The sequence below is a fragment of the Aegilops tauschii genome, chromosome 2 (assembly GCF_002575655.3).
Source record: "Aegilops tauschii subsp. strangulata cultivar AL8/78 chromosome 2, Aet v6.0, whole genome shotgun sequence".
Lineage (NCBI taxonomy): Eukaryota > Viridiplantae > Streptophyta > Magnoliopsida > Poales > Poaceae > Aegilops > Aegilops tauschii.
The window spans coordinates 591421496-591435233 of record NC_053036.3 but is presented as its reverse complement, the minus strand read 5'-3'; the positions used below and the strand labels follow the sequence as shown (position 1 = coordinate 591435233).

At 49.0% G+C, this 13738-nt stretch overlaps 1 protein-coding gene across 1 annotated transcript; it reads right to left on the bottom strand.

Moving 5' to 3' along the window:
• Positions 1–343: 343 nt before the first annotated feature.
• LOC109770765 (naringenin,2-oxoglutarate 3-dioxygenase) lies at positions 344–2056 on the bottom strand. The gene is made up of 3 exons (XM_020329471.3): positions 1573–2056; positions 1002–1430; positions 344–900 (listed from the first exon to the last, which is right to left on the bottom strand). Exons 1-3 carry the CDS (start codon positions 1939–1941, stop codon positions 562–564), a joined length of 1137 nt encoding a protein of 378 aa, XP_020185060.1. The 5' UTR covers positions 1942–2056; the 3' UTR covers positions 344–561.
• Between the last annotated feature and the right edge of the window lie 11682 nt (positions 2057–13738).

Sequence of the window (13738 nt, the reverse complement as noted above, 5' to 3'; positions counted from 1 at the left end):
CCCTTGTTGAATTATTTTTAAAAAATACGTCTAGGCGTATCAAAGCTTTATAGAAGGTGAAAATATCAATTATAAAAACACTAGCACTCGCTGCGAACAATGAGCGTAGCACGTACACACACGGCAAGAACGCGCCCGTTGAATAAAGAGCTGAAGGGCGTTGAACTTAAAAAACCCATCGTGGGTGAGGCGTTGCGGCGTTGGCCGTTCCAAATGTACGTGGACAACTCATGTGCACACACCGCTTGGCATGAGCGGTTCGTTATCAAAAATAAATCAACAACTCATGTGCACAAGAAAATAATGTAGCCCAACCACACGGCTGGGTTATAACAGAAGCCAGTACGAAATGAGTACGCTATATTTCTGCACACGCCAAACTCATGATAGCTTCTTACTTAGCTCGGTTCAGTTCCACGCACGACATTATTACAGGTCGAGCTCCACCCTGCTACACACGTACGGATACTTATATGCATAATTAATCTCGTACAGTACTTAGGAGAATCAATCCCACGCATCAATCAATTTAAAATATTTAATCGCGCGCCGCCGGAATTTTCAGGCAAGAATTTCGTTGAGAGACTTGGTGGGGGCCGGCATGGGCGCGGCGGCGACCGCCTGCTGCTGCTGCTGGAGCTGGAGCTGCTGCTGCATCAGCTGGTCCTTGGCCTGCTTCTTGCGCTTGGCGAGGTCGAGGTCGCGCTCCATCTTGCGGCGGTACATCTCGGCGAAGGTGATGGGCTCCTCCAGTATGGGCTCCTCCCCCTCCCTCACCGCCAGCGGCCACACCCTCGCGTCCGGCGCCGGGTTCTGGAACGTCGCGACCGACAGCCGGCTGCTCTCCCCGTTCACCACCGCCTGGTGGTCCGCGTTCTTGAACCTCCCGTTGCTCATGAACTGCACGCACAAAGCACAGTAAATTACAAATGTTCAATGGGTGGTCGATCGATCGGGATGATAGCATGCATGGCACGGAAGAATATGAAGAGAGTACTGACGTGGCCGTGGTCGCCGAGGTTGACCACGAAGGCGCCGGAGATGGGCTGGACGGTGATCCAGGTCTTGCCGCCGTCGCGGGTGGCCTGGAGGCCGCCGACGAGGTCCTGCAGGAGGAGGGTAATGGTGCCGGGGTCGGTGTGGCGCTTGAGGCCCAGGGTGAGGTCCGGCTGGGGGCACCGCGGGTAGAAGTTGACCACCACCTTCTGGTCCATGTCCACGCACGCCTTGGCCAGCGCCTCCGACTCCAGGCCCATGGCCTCCGACAGCACGCCCAGCAGCTTGCACGACAGCCCCATGAGTCGCTCGCTGTATCGCTCCACCACGGCGCGCCACCCCGCCGGCTTCTCCGGCCACCGCCCGTAGTCCCGCGCCTTCACCGGGTACGAGAAGTAGGTCACTATCTCCCTCCAGTCCTGCACCGCCTCACCCTGCATCGCCACAAAAAATTCTCGTGAGTTTCTTCATCCATGCATGGATCAATATGTTTCATCTTTAATTATTCCCCAGCTGATATATATTGTGTTAACCGACAATCCTTATACGTCGCATGGCATTTGTACGTGTCTGTACCTGCAGGTGGCTGGAAACGATGAAGCCGCCCTTCTTGCCACCGGACATGTCGTATCGGAGCTTGTCCTCGGCGGGCAGCGCGAAGAACTCGCGAGAGAGGCGCGTCATGTCGGCGATGAGGTCGGCGTCGACGCCGTGGTCGACCACCTGGAAGATGCCCCAGCCCTCGCAGGCCGCCGCCACGCGGTCGCGGATCTCGGCCCGGCGCGCGCCGTCGATGCCATCGAGCGAGATCACCGGCACCGCATCGCTGAAGCGGTCGTGCGCCACCTTGGGCCGCTCGTCCTCGTCCCGCACGAAGGACGGGCGCAGCGTCGCCTCCCCCCACGCCGCCGTCGGGAGGAACGTCTCGTTGCTCACCGGCGCCATCGATCCGCACTCCGGGGATCGTCCGCTTGTGTCGCGGCCGGCGTCTGTCTCGTATGATGGTTTGTTTCTTGAAGGGCTCGGGGCTCGGTCGTTTCGGTGGTGGTTTTCTGGACGTTGTACGCACGCGGATATATACGGGGTTGTGTATACGTTGGAGGTTGAGGGGCAGACGCGACCTGCAAGTCGCACGCGCGCATGCAACTAACCAAGGAAGGTCGCCCTCGGGCACTCTTGTTAGGTGCACAACTAACCGGGCCGCACCATGCATCCCGTCCAGCCGTATCGGTCGATGCATGCAGGTGAATACCGACGGGAAATTAACTTCTCCCTCCGTAAAGAGCGTTGAGCGATCATCTGAACGCTCTTATATTTTTTCATAAAAGGAGTATTTTAGCCTCAGTTACATGAATACAAGTCGTAGATCATAACAGACGCACTAAATACACATCACATGCATACACTTATAAGGTTATACTACTCCACACCTACTGTGCGCTTACCAAGATCTATAACCTGTACACTTAGGACACGTCTTAAGAAACTTTAGGCCATCCGACTTCATAAAGGACGAGTACATCATCATCTATATGGCCCATAGACGTGTGAGATAGCTGCAAGGAGAAAATACTCCCTCCGATCCTCTTCACTCAACATATAAGATTTGTTTGAAGTTAAACTTTATAAACTTTGACCAACTTTGTTGAAGAAAAGTATTGTAGATGTATATATTTTTTCATATAAATATGATCAAACATTACAAAGTTGAGTTCAGACAAATCTTACAGAGTAAAAAGAACCGTAGAGAGTATGCCTAATGAGACACCATGTCGATCACAGAGATAAATCTTAAACGGGCTAGGTGGCCACCACACAACCAACCGATAATACTACGCACACAGGGAAGAACGACGTACTTTCTTGGATAGTAATGCGTACCCTCCTCTAATTGTCTCCTCCCCCACCCACGAATTTCATTGGTGGTTCTGCCTCACATAATTAAATCCCAACCAATCAAACCTAAGAGCAAGTATAATAAGGTCAAGTCAGCAGGCTATAAGAGTTGTCATGTTATTAGAACCCTATTTGGAGGAGTGAGAAGAGAGGAGAGAGAGTGAAGCAGACTCTTATTCTACAACCTGGCTATAGCACATGAATCAAGAAAAAGTAGTATGCATGCAACTTTCCTCCAATCATATACATTGTTCATGCAAATATTAAATACTTAGAGCCAACCTAATAGCCAATATAAGAGCAAGTACAATAAGATGACATAAACATGCTATAAGGACTAGAATATTATATCTTTACTTAGTTGGAGGAGAGAGAAGAGAAGCAGACTCTTGGTTAGTAGCCGGCTCTAGCACGAGCCTCAAGACGCTTTGTGAGGTTGTAAGGTGGGCCAACTACTAATAAAATAGTACACATATAAACTTACTATTGTACATGCCAGTTACAAGGTTGACTATAGATGACATGGCAACTCCTTATAGTCGATTGTTGAATGTATTATAAACCATGCTCTAAGAGGGAACCTATTACTATATGAGTATTAGGCTTTAGGTGAGGTGACATCAAGGGCATCTCCAACAGCTGTAAGATAATTGTTGGTAAATTTGCCATCTAGGACATAATAATGATGTGGCATGTAATAAATATGGTGAGCGAGCAAAGTTGTATGTAGAATAACCAACAACTTTTGCACAAGCTCCAAGGTGAAATAGAGAGCAACCACATTTATTTTCTCATCATCTATTGGATAGCTTAGATATAACCTATTGGAGTAGTTGTATGATAGCTTGTTGGTTGATGACATGGACATATTACCAACAAGACTAACATACAATCTATTGAAGATGCCCTTATAGCCAACAACCGGTTACATTATTAACCATGCTCTAATAACCCCGTGTGAATCTAGCATTACTTATCACTCCACAACCAACCAACGGGCACGGGCTCATCCTCCAAAAACTAGTTAAGAGCCATTGACATGCATGTTCTTGCCACATCACTGCATGGGTCATGTCGGTTAGTTGATGCACAAATAAGTAGGCCACGTCGATGTGACGCTTTCGTGTAAATCACAGTGAGGCCTCTTCCAATTTAAAGGAGTTTAGATGGGGTATTAAGTGTATAAAATGTCTTAGCAACTCAACTTCTCGTGTATGGGTGCCTAGCATTTGTTCATCAGCTTTCTTCATTTATTTGGTGCAGATTCAAAATCATGTTTTCATCTAGGTATATGTGCTTAAAATTGTTTGTTTTTTAATCACCAAACTACTCGCTCTTCTTAATTAACTTGGCACATCAAATTTTATGTCTACTAGGTAGGTTTAGCATTCGTATAAGGTGGAGCATTAAAGACCTTAGGGCATCTCCAACTCGGACCCTCAATCCGTCCGGACCGCTCGGTCCGGACGCAATTTTCGGTCCAACACTGTCCCCTATCCGTTCGTGGACAGGTCCGGTTGTCCATTTTCCCGCAAACCGAACGCAAACCATCGGGGCTCTGCGGGCGTCCGTACCTCTGCCACCCCAATCTCACCCATTCCCTCTCTTGTGTGGACGCATCTCGCTCCCCCGCACCACATTTATTCAAGCCCAGAGTGAACGCAACCATTCACAAGAGTCAACATTGAAGCGGCGCATGAGGGATCTCTACGCATTCAAACCGGTTGCCCGTCGTCCGCATACCTACTTTAAACAAGTGTGCGGCCGAGAAACCCATTTCGGCACACGCATTCTCACAACCCACCACTTGGACTGACCGACGCCTAATATACGAGCCCTCGAGCTCGATCACCTCACCACCTTCTGCTCCCGATCCTCCTCCGTCCACCACGTCCACCTTGACCACGAGCTCGAAAACAATATCAGAGAGCCTCTCTGTTGGGGATATAACCCCGCGATTATAACCCGCCCAATAGGGTCCGGGTTAGGCCACTGGCTACTCAAGGTGACAGGCCTCTGACAGGCCCAGATCGTCAAGACACTGGGCTGAAGAGGCGACTCATAAGATGGGCCAAATTGAGCCCAAGGTCGGAAGACGGTGCGTGGCCCAGAAGTGTAAGCCGCCCAATGGTGACTTGCCGTGGAGGGCAAGGCGACTTAGAGTAAGGCTCAGACACGTATCTTAACCCGACCCAGATTCTTGTAAACCGGTGGCCTCGACCTGTATATAAAGGCGAGTCCCCAGCATAGAATAGACATGGTTACAATCGACCGAAAGCTAGGTCAAGCGAATCCGCTCCCTTGTAATCGATAGTCCAATAATACAACATAAAGCAGGACGTAGGATTTTTACCTCGATCATGAGGGGCCGAACCTGGGTAAACCCGCGTCTCTTGTCCCGTTCAACCCCGACAAGTTAGTCACCGTTGCGATGGCTTCATGCTTAAGTCCTTTCACTAGGAAATCTGTCGTAACAAAACCACGACAGTTGGCGCCCACAGTGGGGCTAGCGCACGGTGGTTTCGAGTTCTTGAAGGGCTCTTTCCCAGGGATTGAGGGATACGCCGTTGGCAGGATGACCAAACGTCGCCGCGGCAAGCTCTACATCGACGACGCTGGCTGGGGCCCCGAGGCTAACTCAATCGAGTACGGGTACCGGGTCCCCTTCGACGGAATTCACGTCTTCATTGGAAACATCGGCAGATCTGAGCCTGAGCCGGACACCTGTACCGACCTCATCGAGTTGGCTCGGCGCACGCAACCCACTCGGATTCAACCCTGCCGGAAGCGCGATTTCGTTGGTTTCGCGCAAGGCATGGAGCTTGCGGAAAACTCTGCATCTGCAGGAGAGACTCTCATCTATTCAGGTGAGGAGTCCTCGACCGAAGAGACGGAGTCAATTTACTAGCTTCAAGACGGCGGGCTTGGGGGCTATTTCGATGGCAACAGTATTCCGTACCCCTATGAGCCGCCGACCCGAGCCGCCATCTTCATGGCAGGCATGACGCCGGTTCTCAACAGCACGACGGCTGGAGAAGTAGCAGCTACTGACCCTTCAGGATCCGGCTCAGCCAAGCCGCTGGCTCAGCTTTTGTTGGAGTTGATGAATGAGTTAACAACTCTAATGGGGACCGAGGTCACACTAGAAAACCAAGCAGAGCGTAACGCAGAGATCACGAAGCTTAAGCAACAGATGACCAAGGCCCATGAGGATATCAACGCGGAGAATACCAGGATGGCAACAGTATGGGCTCAGATTGAGGCTGAGTCAGAGCGCGTGAAAGCAGAGCTTGGCATTTAAGTCTGGATCAGAACACTTCCAACATAGTCATTCAAAGGAGGCACCAGACCCGCCTGCCTTTGCATTACGAGCCCATGAATCTGTTCAACACACCGGGGGCCGGGTCAAGCACTCCACCGGTTATACCCCAGGCTCCAGAGGCACCTGGGAATAGGGCGGCGGCTCAGGCTTGACAGTTAGACCCACCCCGTAGGGACCAGACCCCGCCTCAACGTTTTGCAACACCACCAGGTCATTTTTCTAACCCGGTGGATAATATGATAGCAGTGGTTACCCGGTCCAATGCCTTCCCCTATCTCTAGTGAGTCGCCTATTGCAGTAGAAGCAAGGAACACCATTGAACTTCTTCAAATAGTTGTTGCACAACAGAAAAAGTATCCATACAGTCGTGATCGGGTACACTCAACTCCTCTCCCAAGCCATAGTTACAGTCGGCATGTTGAGTCGCCCGAAGTCTCTAGCAGTGAGCAGCGACGTAACAAGCCCCATGATAATAACCTGCCCCTTAACCCAAGAACTGATGCTCATGCGATCGTGGATGAGGCCAGAGCCCGCCGTGAGGTGGCGACGGCTCACTAGGGGGCTTATCAGCAACCTGCGGTGACCCCTTGAGTCTCGGTGGGAGCCGAGTCAAATTCCAGGACCATTGGAGTGCCGTGTTTGGTACCGGCTTTGTGTAATGAGCGTCTGCCCAAAGATTTTAAGGGTCCTCGCAAGGTGCCCAATTACACAGCAGATCTCCCTCTTGAGGCTTGGATTGAGAGTTATGAGTTAGCCATGGAGATGTGGGATGTCAATGATACTGTTTGTGCTAAATATTTTACTATGATGTTGGAAGGGCCGGCTCGTACATGGTTAAAAGGCCTACCTCCTAATTCTATCAGTTCATGGGCGGAGTTGAAGGCGCGTTTCATCAAGAATTTTCAAGGGACATGCAAGCAGCCTCTAACAATTGTTGATTTGGATCACTGTGTACACCATGAGAATGAGTCGGCCCACCATTGGGTTCGGCGGGTCTCCACTATCATTCACTCGTCTAATAATATTACGGCGGCTCAGGCGGTTCTGATTCTAGAGAAGAACTGTCACTTCGTACCCCTCAAGCAGAAGCTCGGGCAGCTCAAGCGCACTTGCCAGGACATGGGCGACCTCATGGCTGCTCTCACTAAATATGCAGAATCTGACAGTACAAAGGACCCTGGTTCTGATGATGATAAATCCAGTAAGGGCAAGAAGAACGTCAGCAATAAGGGTCAACAGCAGAATGTAGCAGGGAATAATGGCAATAACCATGGTAACGGTGGTAAGCGGGGACACCCCGATGGCGGGTCAGATCTAGTAGCTAACACCAACACCGGGTATAAAAACCAGCGCTGCAACGGTAATGGCAAGCCGCCTCTCAGTGGAGGAAAGCCTTTCAACCATGAGGCAATGCTTAATGACCCTTGCCCGAAACATAGTTCTCCTAACAAGCCGTCTACTCATGCCTGGAAGGATTGTTACATTATGCGGGAGTTCAGGAGTCACAACCATCACCAGCATCATGGTAATAACGATGGGCCGCCTGGCGGGTTAGGATCTGGTTCTCAGGGGTCCGACTTTGGTGGTAGCGGCTCAAATTTTGGTTATCAGGGTCAAGGTAACCATAGTGGTCATAATCAGCAGTCTGGTCAGGGTAACCAACAGCAAAATAATCAGTCGGGATATCAGAGTAATCCAAAACAGCTTAATGAGGGCCAATATCATGTCTTCAGTACGAACACATGCAAACGTGACTAGAAGGTTCATAAGCAAGCGGTCAACGCTGTTGAGCCGGCAGTACCCCAATACTTACGATGGTCAGAGCATACAATCACATGGAGTCGGGAGGATCACCCGCCCCAGGTTGATGATCCAGGTCATCTGGCATTGGTGGTAGCCCCTCAGGTAGGCGGCTATAAGTTCACAAAAGTGCTTATGGATGGTGGTAGCAGCATCAACATATTATACTACGATACCTTTTGACGGATGAATCTGACAGATAGATCTTAAGCCGCCATCCACAGTCTTCCATGGAGTGGTGCCTGGCAAGTCAACATATTCTGTGGGCAAAATTGCCCTGGAAGTAGTCTTTGGGGATGAGTATAATTACAGGGCAAAGACACTGTGGTTTGAGGTGGTCGAGATCAAGAGTCCTTATCATGCTTCATTTGGACGGCCAGCTTAAGCTAAGTTCATGGCTCGCCCTTGCTATGTGTATTTACAGCTCAAGATGCCCGAACAAAAGGGGACGATCACCGTTCATGGGAATTGCAAACTCGCCGTGGAGTGCAAGGAAGGATATGCAGCTTATGCAGAGTCGGCTTGTGCTACTGAGGAGCTCAATTTTTATAAGGACAATGTTGACCCGGCTGACATGGCCCCTCTGAAAAAGCCTACTACTGAACATGACCATCTATTGAAGTTCAAGTCGGTAGACGATACCAAGTGGATTTTGTCCCTGGTGACTCATCTCAATAGTTCATTGTGGGAGCTAATATGGATCCCAAATAGGAAAGCATTTGGGTGAGAAAATGGTACTTTTCGGACAACTCGCCTGATTCTCTCTGGAGGTGGTGAGTCTGAGCCGGAAGAGATAGAAATTACCTCTGGATTATCTTCCCGGCTTGATGCACCCTCATCCTGATAGTAAGAAGTGTCAGCTAAGTCACTCAAAAGGCGGCCAAGAGAGTCAAGTTCTACCTCAGACTGGTCATCAACATTCGCTGACTCGCCCATAGCAGCCGGCTTAATCACAACAGTTGGTTTGCTCTTCTTAGACTTTGGGCCGGTCTTGGTCTTGGCCATAGCAGTCTTTATTTCCCTCTTTGCAGAGTAGGGCTATATAATAAGAAAAGATTGACAAGTGAGATACGGAATAAAATCAAGGATATTTAAGCCGGATGTAAAATACTACTTACAGCTAGGGGCGGGTTGAGCTTGTAGAAGGGTGGCAGCCCTATCTTATTGCAACTCTCTTGAGATTCACCAAGCAAAGAATTCACAGTGTGAAAGACCTCTTCAACAGTGAAGTTATCAGAGCCATAACATTGCAGATCATCTGACTCGCCTAAATATGCAAACATCAACCTGGGCCGGCGGCTTAACGGAAGAATTTTCCATGAGACCCAGCAACGGGCCAAGTCAACTCCGGTTAATCCATTAGCTCGCAAGGATTTTATCTTGGGGTAATATTGGAGCGCCTCAGTATGTTCTTCTGGAATAAGCTGGCTTGGCGGGTTGAAATTGATAGGGAGACGGTCAGCCATGTAACCCGGCAGGGGGTTCTCGTTTGTTGGGGCAGTGCTCTTGCAGTAAAACCATGTCTTTACCCACCCTTTGGGATGACTTAATAATGTGGCAGCAGGGAAGAAGCCATCCCTGCGCTTCTGGATTGAGATTCTGCGCAATTCTTGAGTTGGGCCGTTAGCACATTCAGTATGGCGATTTAAATAAAAGAATTCCTTGAAAAGAGCAACACAGACTCTATTTGCAGATAAACTTCACAATATATTTGGAAGTGGCAGATGTTTGACACGGAGTTGGGGCCTATGTCCGGAGGATGAATATTGTAATAGTGTAAGATGTCACAGAAGAACTTGGACCCGGGAGGTGTGAAGCCTCCGAGGATATGGTCAATGAAGACTATCACTTCTCCTTCACCAGGGTTTCCGCTAACACAACCGCCTTCGGGCACCGAGACGTCAGCTAAGGGTTGTTTTGTTATTGCGAAAACACCCTGCGTAGCATCTACAAGGGGGTGGAAGCCGACGATGGGCCACTTTCAAATGATAAACGGCCGCAACGGAGTCAAAAAACATATCATCGGCATTTGTATTTAATATACGAGGGCCTCCTTCCGCAATCATCGTTATAAAGCCATAAATATGCATCAATTTGACTTAAGATTTTGGCCAAGCTGGGTTGCCTGGCTCCTGTGCTTACCCCTACGTTCCCGATTGTTCGGCTAGGTGGTAAAGGGAGCACCTCTGTGATTGTTACTACTGGGTCATCCGAGTAAGTACCTCAGAATGGGTGAAGCCGAAAGCTAGCAATCTTAAAGGATCACATTGGTCGGCAACGACGGAAGTGAAAATTTTGGTTCATTAATACCATAGAGTTCGGGAACTTTCCCCGAACTAAATCCTCAATATTTTCCTCCCACATTGATCGGAGGTGAGGTTTCATGATCATGATAAGCATGACGACCCAAAGAAAGGAACCGATAGCGGGACTATTTTCTTTGGAAGATGTTTCTTACGTTAAAACGTAATATAATATATCTCTCCGTGTAGCTTTGTTTATAAAACCGTATGGCCGGATTGCCTTGTTTTCCATAAATCTTTGCCCTTATAACGGCTTTATAAAGTAGGAAAACACTGCTCGGCTACTGGCCGAAGAGGTTGAAGCCGATGGTTGGTCAACAAAGTTTTGTATAATGCGGATCCAAGCATTAATGATGTAAAGTACTTGGATACATAGAGTTATTACACACAATTTGTGATTTTACTATGGATATCGATCCTTAATTCGGCCTCCCGTGCCCGCATTAAGGCTGGGGGGCTACTGGGCTTCGGGCTTATTATTTACAAATATTAAAGGGGCACATCGATCCCTTGATCTGGTGTTGCCACCCGACCAGTGTCTCGGGGGCTACTGCATTGCCTCTTCAATGCAGAAAATTCGAAGTGCTTAGTGTTCGGCTTGACCGAACTATAGGCAAATGCGTCTTCGGACAGCAACAGGTACCATCTGGACCTATCAGCATCAAGCTAATATATTACGGCAACTTCTCAAGACTCTCTCTCAAGGGCCCGTTCGCCGATCATTATTATCTCTAATATATTACACTGCGTTTCTATTCATACGTATGCTGCCGAGCTAGGAGTTGATCCTCAGGCCGATTTCGCGCATCGACCTGAGTCTCAGGGGCTACTAGGATCAGCGGTTTCATGTTTTCCTTCAGGTGCATCTCAGGTTTTAGACCGACACACACCTTGAGGGCTACTAGTTATACATATTGACAGCAAATAAATTTACACGCATTGGAAATAAAATCCGTAAACAATCAGCCCAAGCCCGAGGTGGTGCATCACCTCGGAAGCAGTGCGGCATAAAGCTCGGATGCAAGTGGCTGGCTCTATAGAGGGCATTTCCGACATTAAGCTCGGCTAACCTCCTTTAAACTTCTTCAAGCTAAGGTGATCTATGACACCTCGGATACAGTCCGGCGTTGGAGCTCGGATACAGTCCGACGTTGGTGCTCGGCTGTAAAAGATACCTCGAATGCAGTCCGGCGTTGGAGCTTGGATGCAAGAGGACACCGCCGCCCGGGAACAACTCCCAAGGTGGGCGTAAAAATAACAAGGCATTGATAAAAGCCGATAACTTAAAGGGGCTCCTCGGATACCCGACATGTAAACTCTTCGAATTTACTTCGGCGATCCTCGAGATCGAAGATAAGAAGATTTGTTGAACCAGTTTTCAAGACCGACGACCGAAGATGAAGAACAATTTGGAAGAATCGAGGAGCGTCCCCAACTTGAAGACCAGTTCAGGGGGCTACTGACGGTGTCCTGGACTAGGGGGTACTCACCACGTCGTCTCCCGATCAGTTGGATTGGGCCGAGGACCCCCATGGCCGTTTACTCATGGGCCAGTTCGGACAACTGATGCATACACGAGGAAGATTCCACAAGACTTGGTGATCAAGACAAGGACTCCTCTCCACCGGCGTATTCGACTAGGACTCTTGTTATCCCAGGCCTCCGGTATGTTATATAAGCCGAGGCTAGGCTAGTCGATAGATCATTATGACATTACTCATCATACCCTTACGTCTTAGACCACAACATATGATCTCGAGGTAGATCAACTCTTGTAACCCTATATTCATCAAGATCAATTAAGCAGGAAGTAGGGTATTACTTCGATAGAGAGGGCCCGAACCTGGGTAAACATCGTGTCCCCTGTCTCCTATTACCCATCGATCCATGACACACAACTTGGGACCCCCTACCCGAGATCTGCCGGTTTTGACACCGACAGACATTTTCTCCTTGGCTAACTCGCCAGCCAATCTCTTCCTGACTCGCCAAGAGACCTTGATTCACAAAATCTTTAAGGATAATGTCGGTAACCAGGGAAGGACCCCAATTGCAGAGGGTGGTTTTTGCCATATTGAGTCGCCTAAAAGACAATAGGAAGGCGAGGTATTTAAAAGAAAGGGATACTGATTCATCAATAGTACAAGAACGAGCCGTATAACGATAAAACCACCTTAAGCTAATGGCGGGTTAACTAAAAGAGGCAATTTCTGGAACTTTGGCAGGTTACAAGTACATTGATAAGCCGCCCAAGATGCAATGGGTGGGTCAGTTAAGATTCAGGCTTGCTAAAAAATTGCTAAGTGTGGAGCAAACAAGATTCAGTATGGAGCAGCTATATCTACGGATCTCAGGGCAGTTCAAAAAAGAAAAATAATTGCTAAACCTAAAGGGTGGCGATGGAAGAGCTGGCAGGCTGCCCGTTGATTCTAGAAAAAGTATAAGTTGACCAAGATACGAGATTGTGTCAAAAACTTCTACCGCAATATTTCTATGATGCTTCGAATCGAAAACAAGATCTATTCCAAGGTATGATGAACTAAGGAAGAGATGAACACTAATGAACTCCAACTCATACGAACTAATATAGATTTGAGAAGGAAGAAAGGGTGGTACCTGATGGTAATGAAAGAAAGCGGAGGTGCGCCGCTGAACCCTGACGACGACGGGGAGGTGTTGCGACCTGGAGCGAAGATGGCTGGTGCACTCGACTGGTGCGGTGGAGCTCCGGCTGCGACGAGTTTCGAGAGGAAGAAGACGAAGCGGAGGAGACAAAGTAAAGAGTAAAATAAGGACCCTTGGGCCTATTTATAAGGAGAAGTGCAACAGTAAATGGCTGGTGCGAAAATCAAGGAGGTACAATAAATGTTACGACAAAGGGGCGCCTCGATTCTCGGAATGATAGTGTTATACAAAGATTCGTCATGACGTAATGGAGGGTTTCCTGAAATCACGGAGATGATGTCATCTTTTTATTATGGCGGGTTATGAAGATATTCAAGACCGAGGTAAAAAGGGATAAAAGGAAGACTCCCCAGACGGCGAGACTGAAGATTGACATGAACAAGTTCAAATCAATCTGGGGCCTAATGTTGGGGATATAACCCCGCGATTATAACCTGCCCAGTAGGGCCCGGGTTAGGCCGCTGGCGACTCAACGCGACAGGCCTCTGACAGGCCCAGATGATCAAGACACAGGGCTGAAGAGGCGACTTATAAGATGGGTCAGATTGAGCCCAAGGTCGGTAGACAGTGCGTGGCCCAGAAGTGTAAGCCGCCCAATGACGACTTGCTGTGGAGGGCAAGGCGACTTAGAATAAGGCTCGGACACGTATCGTAACCTGGCCCGGATTCTCGTAAACCGGCGGCCTCGACCTGTATATAAAGGCGAGTCCCCGGCATAGAATAGACAGGGTTACAA

Bases quoted from the DNA above. Each gene is read 5' to 3' on its own strand.
- LOC109770765 (XM_020329471.3), bottom strand. From the start codon at position 1,941: ATGGCGCCGGTGAGCAACGAGACGTTCCTCCCGACGGCGGCGTGGGGG. The intron at 1,431-1,572 runs GTACAGACACGT...GTGGCGATGCAG, and splicing joins TCGTTTCCAGCCACCTGCAG to GGTGAGGCGGTGCAGGACTG. The intron at 901-1,001 runs GTCAGTACTCTC...TTGTGCGTGCAG, and splicing joins ACCTCGGCGACCACGGCCAC to TTCATGAGCAACGGGAGGTT.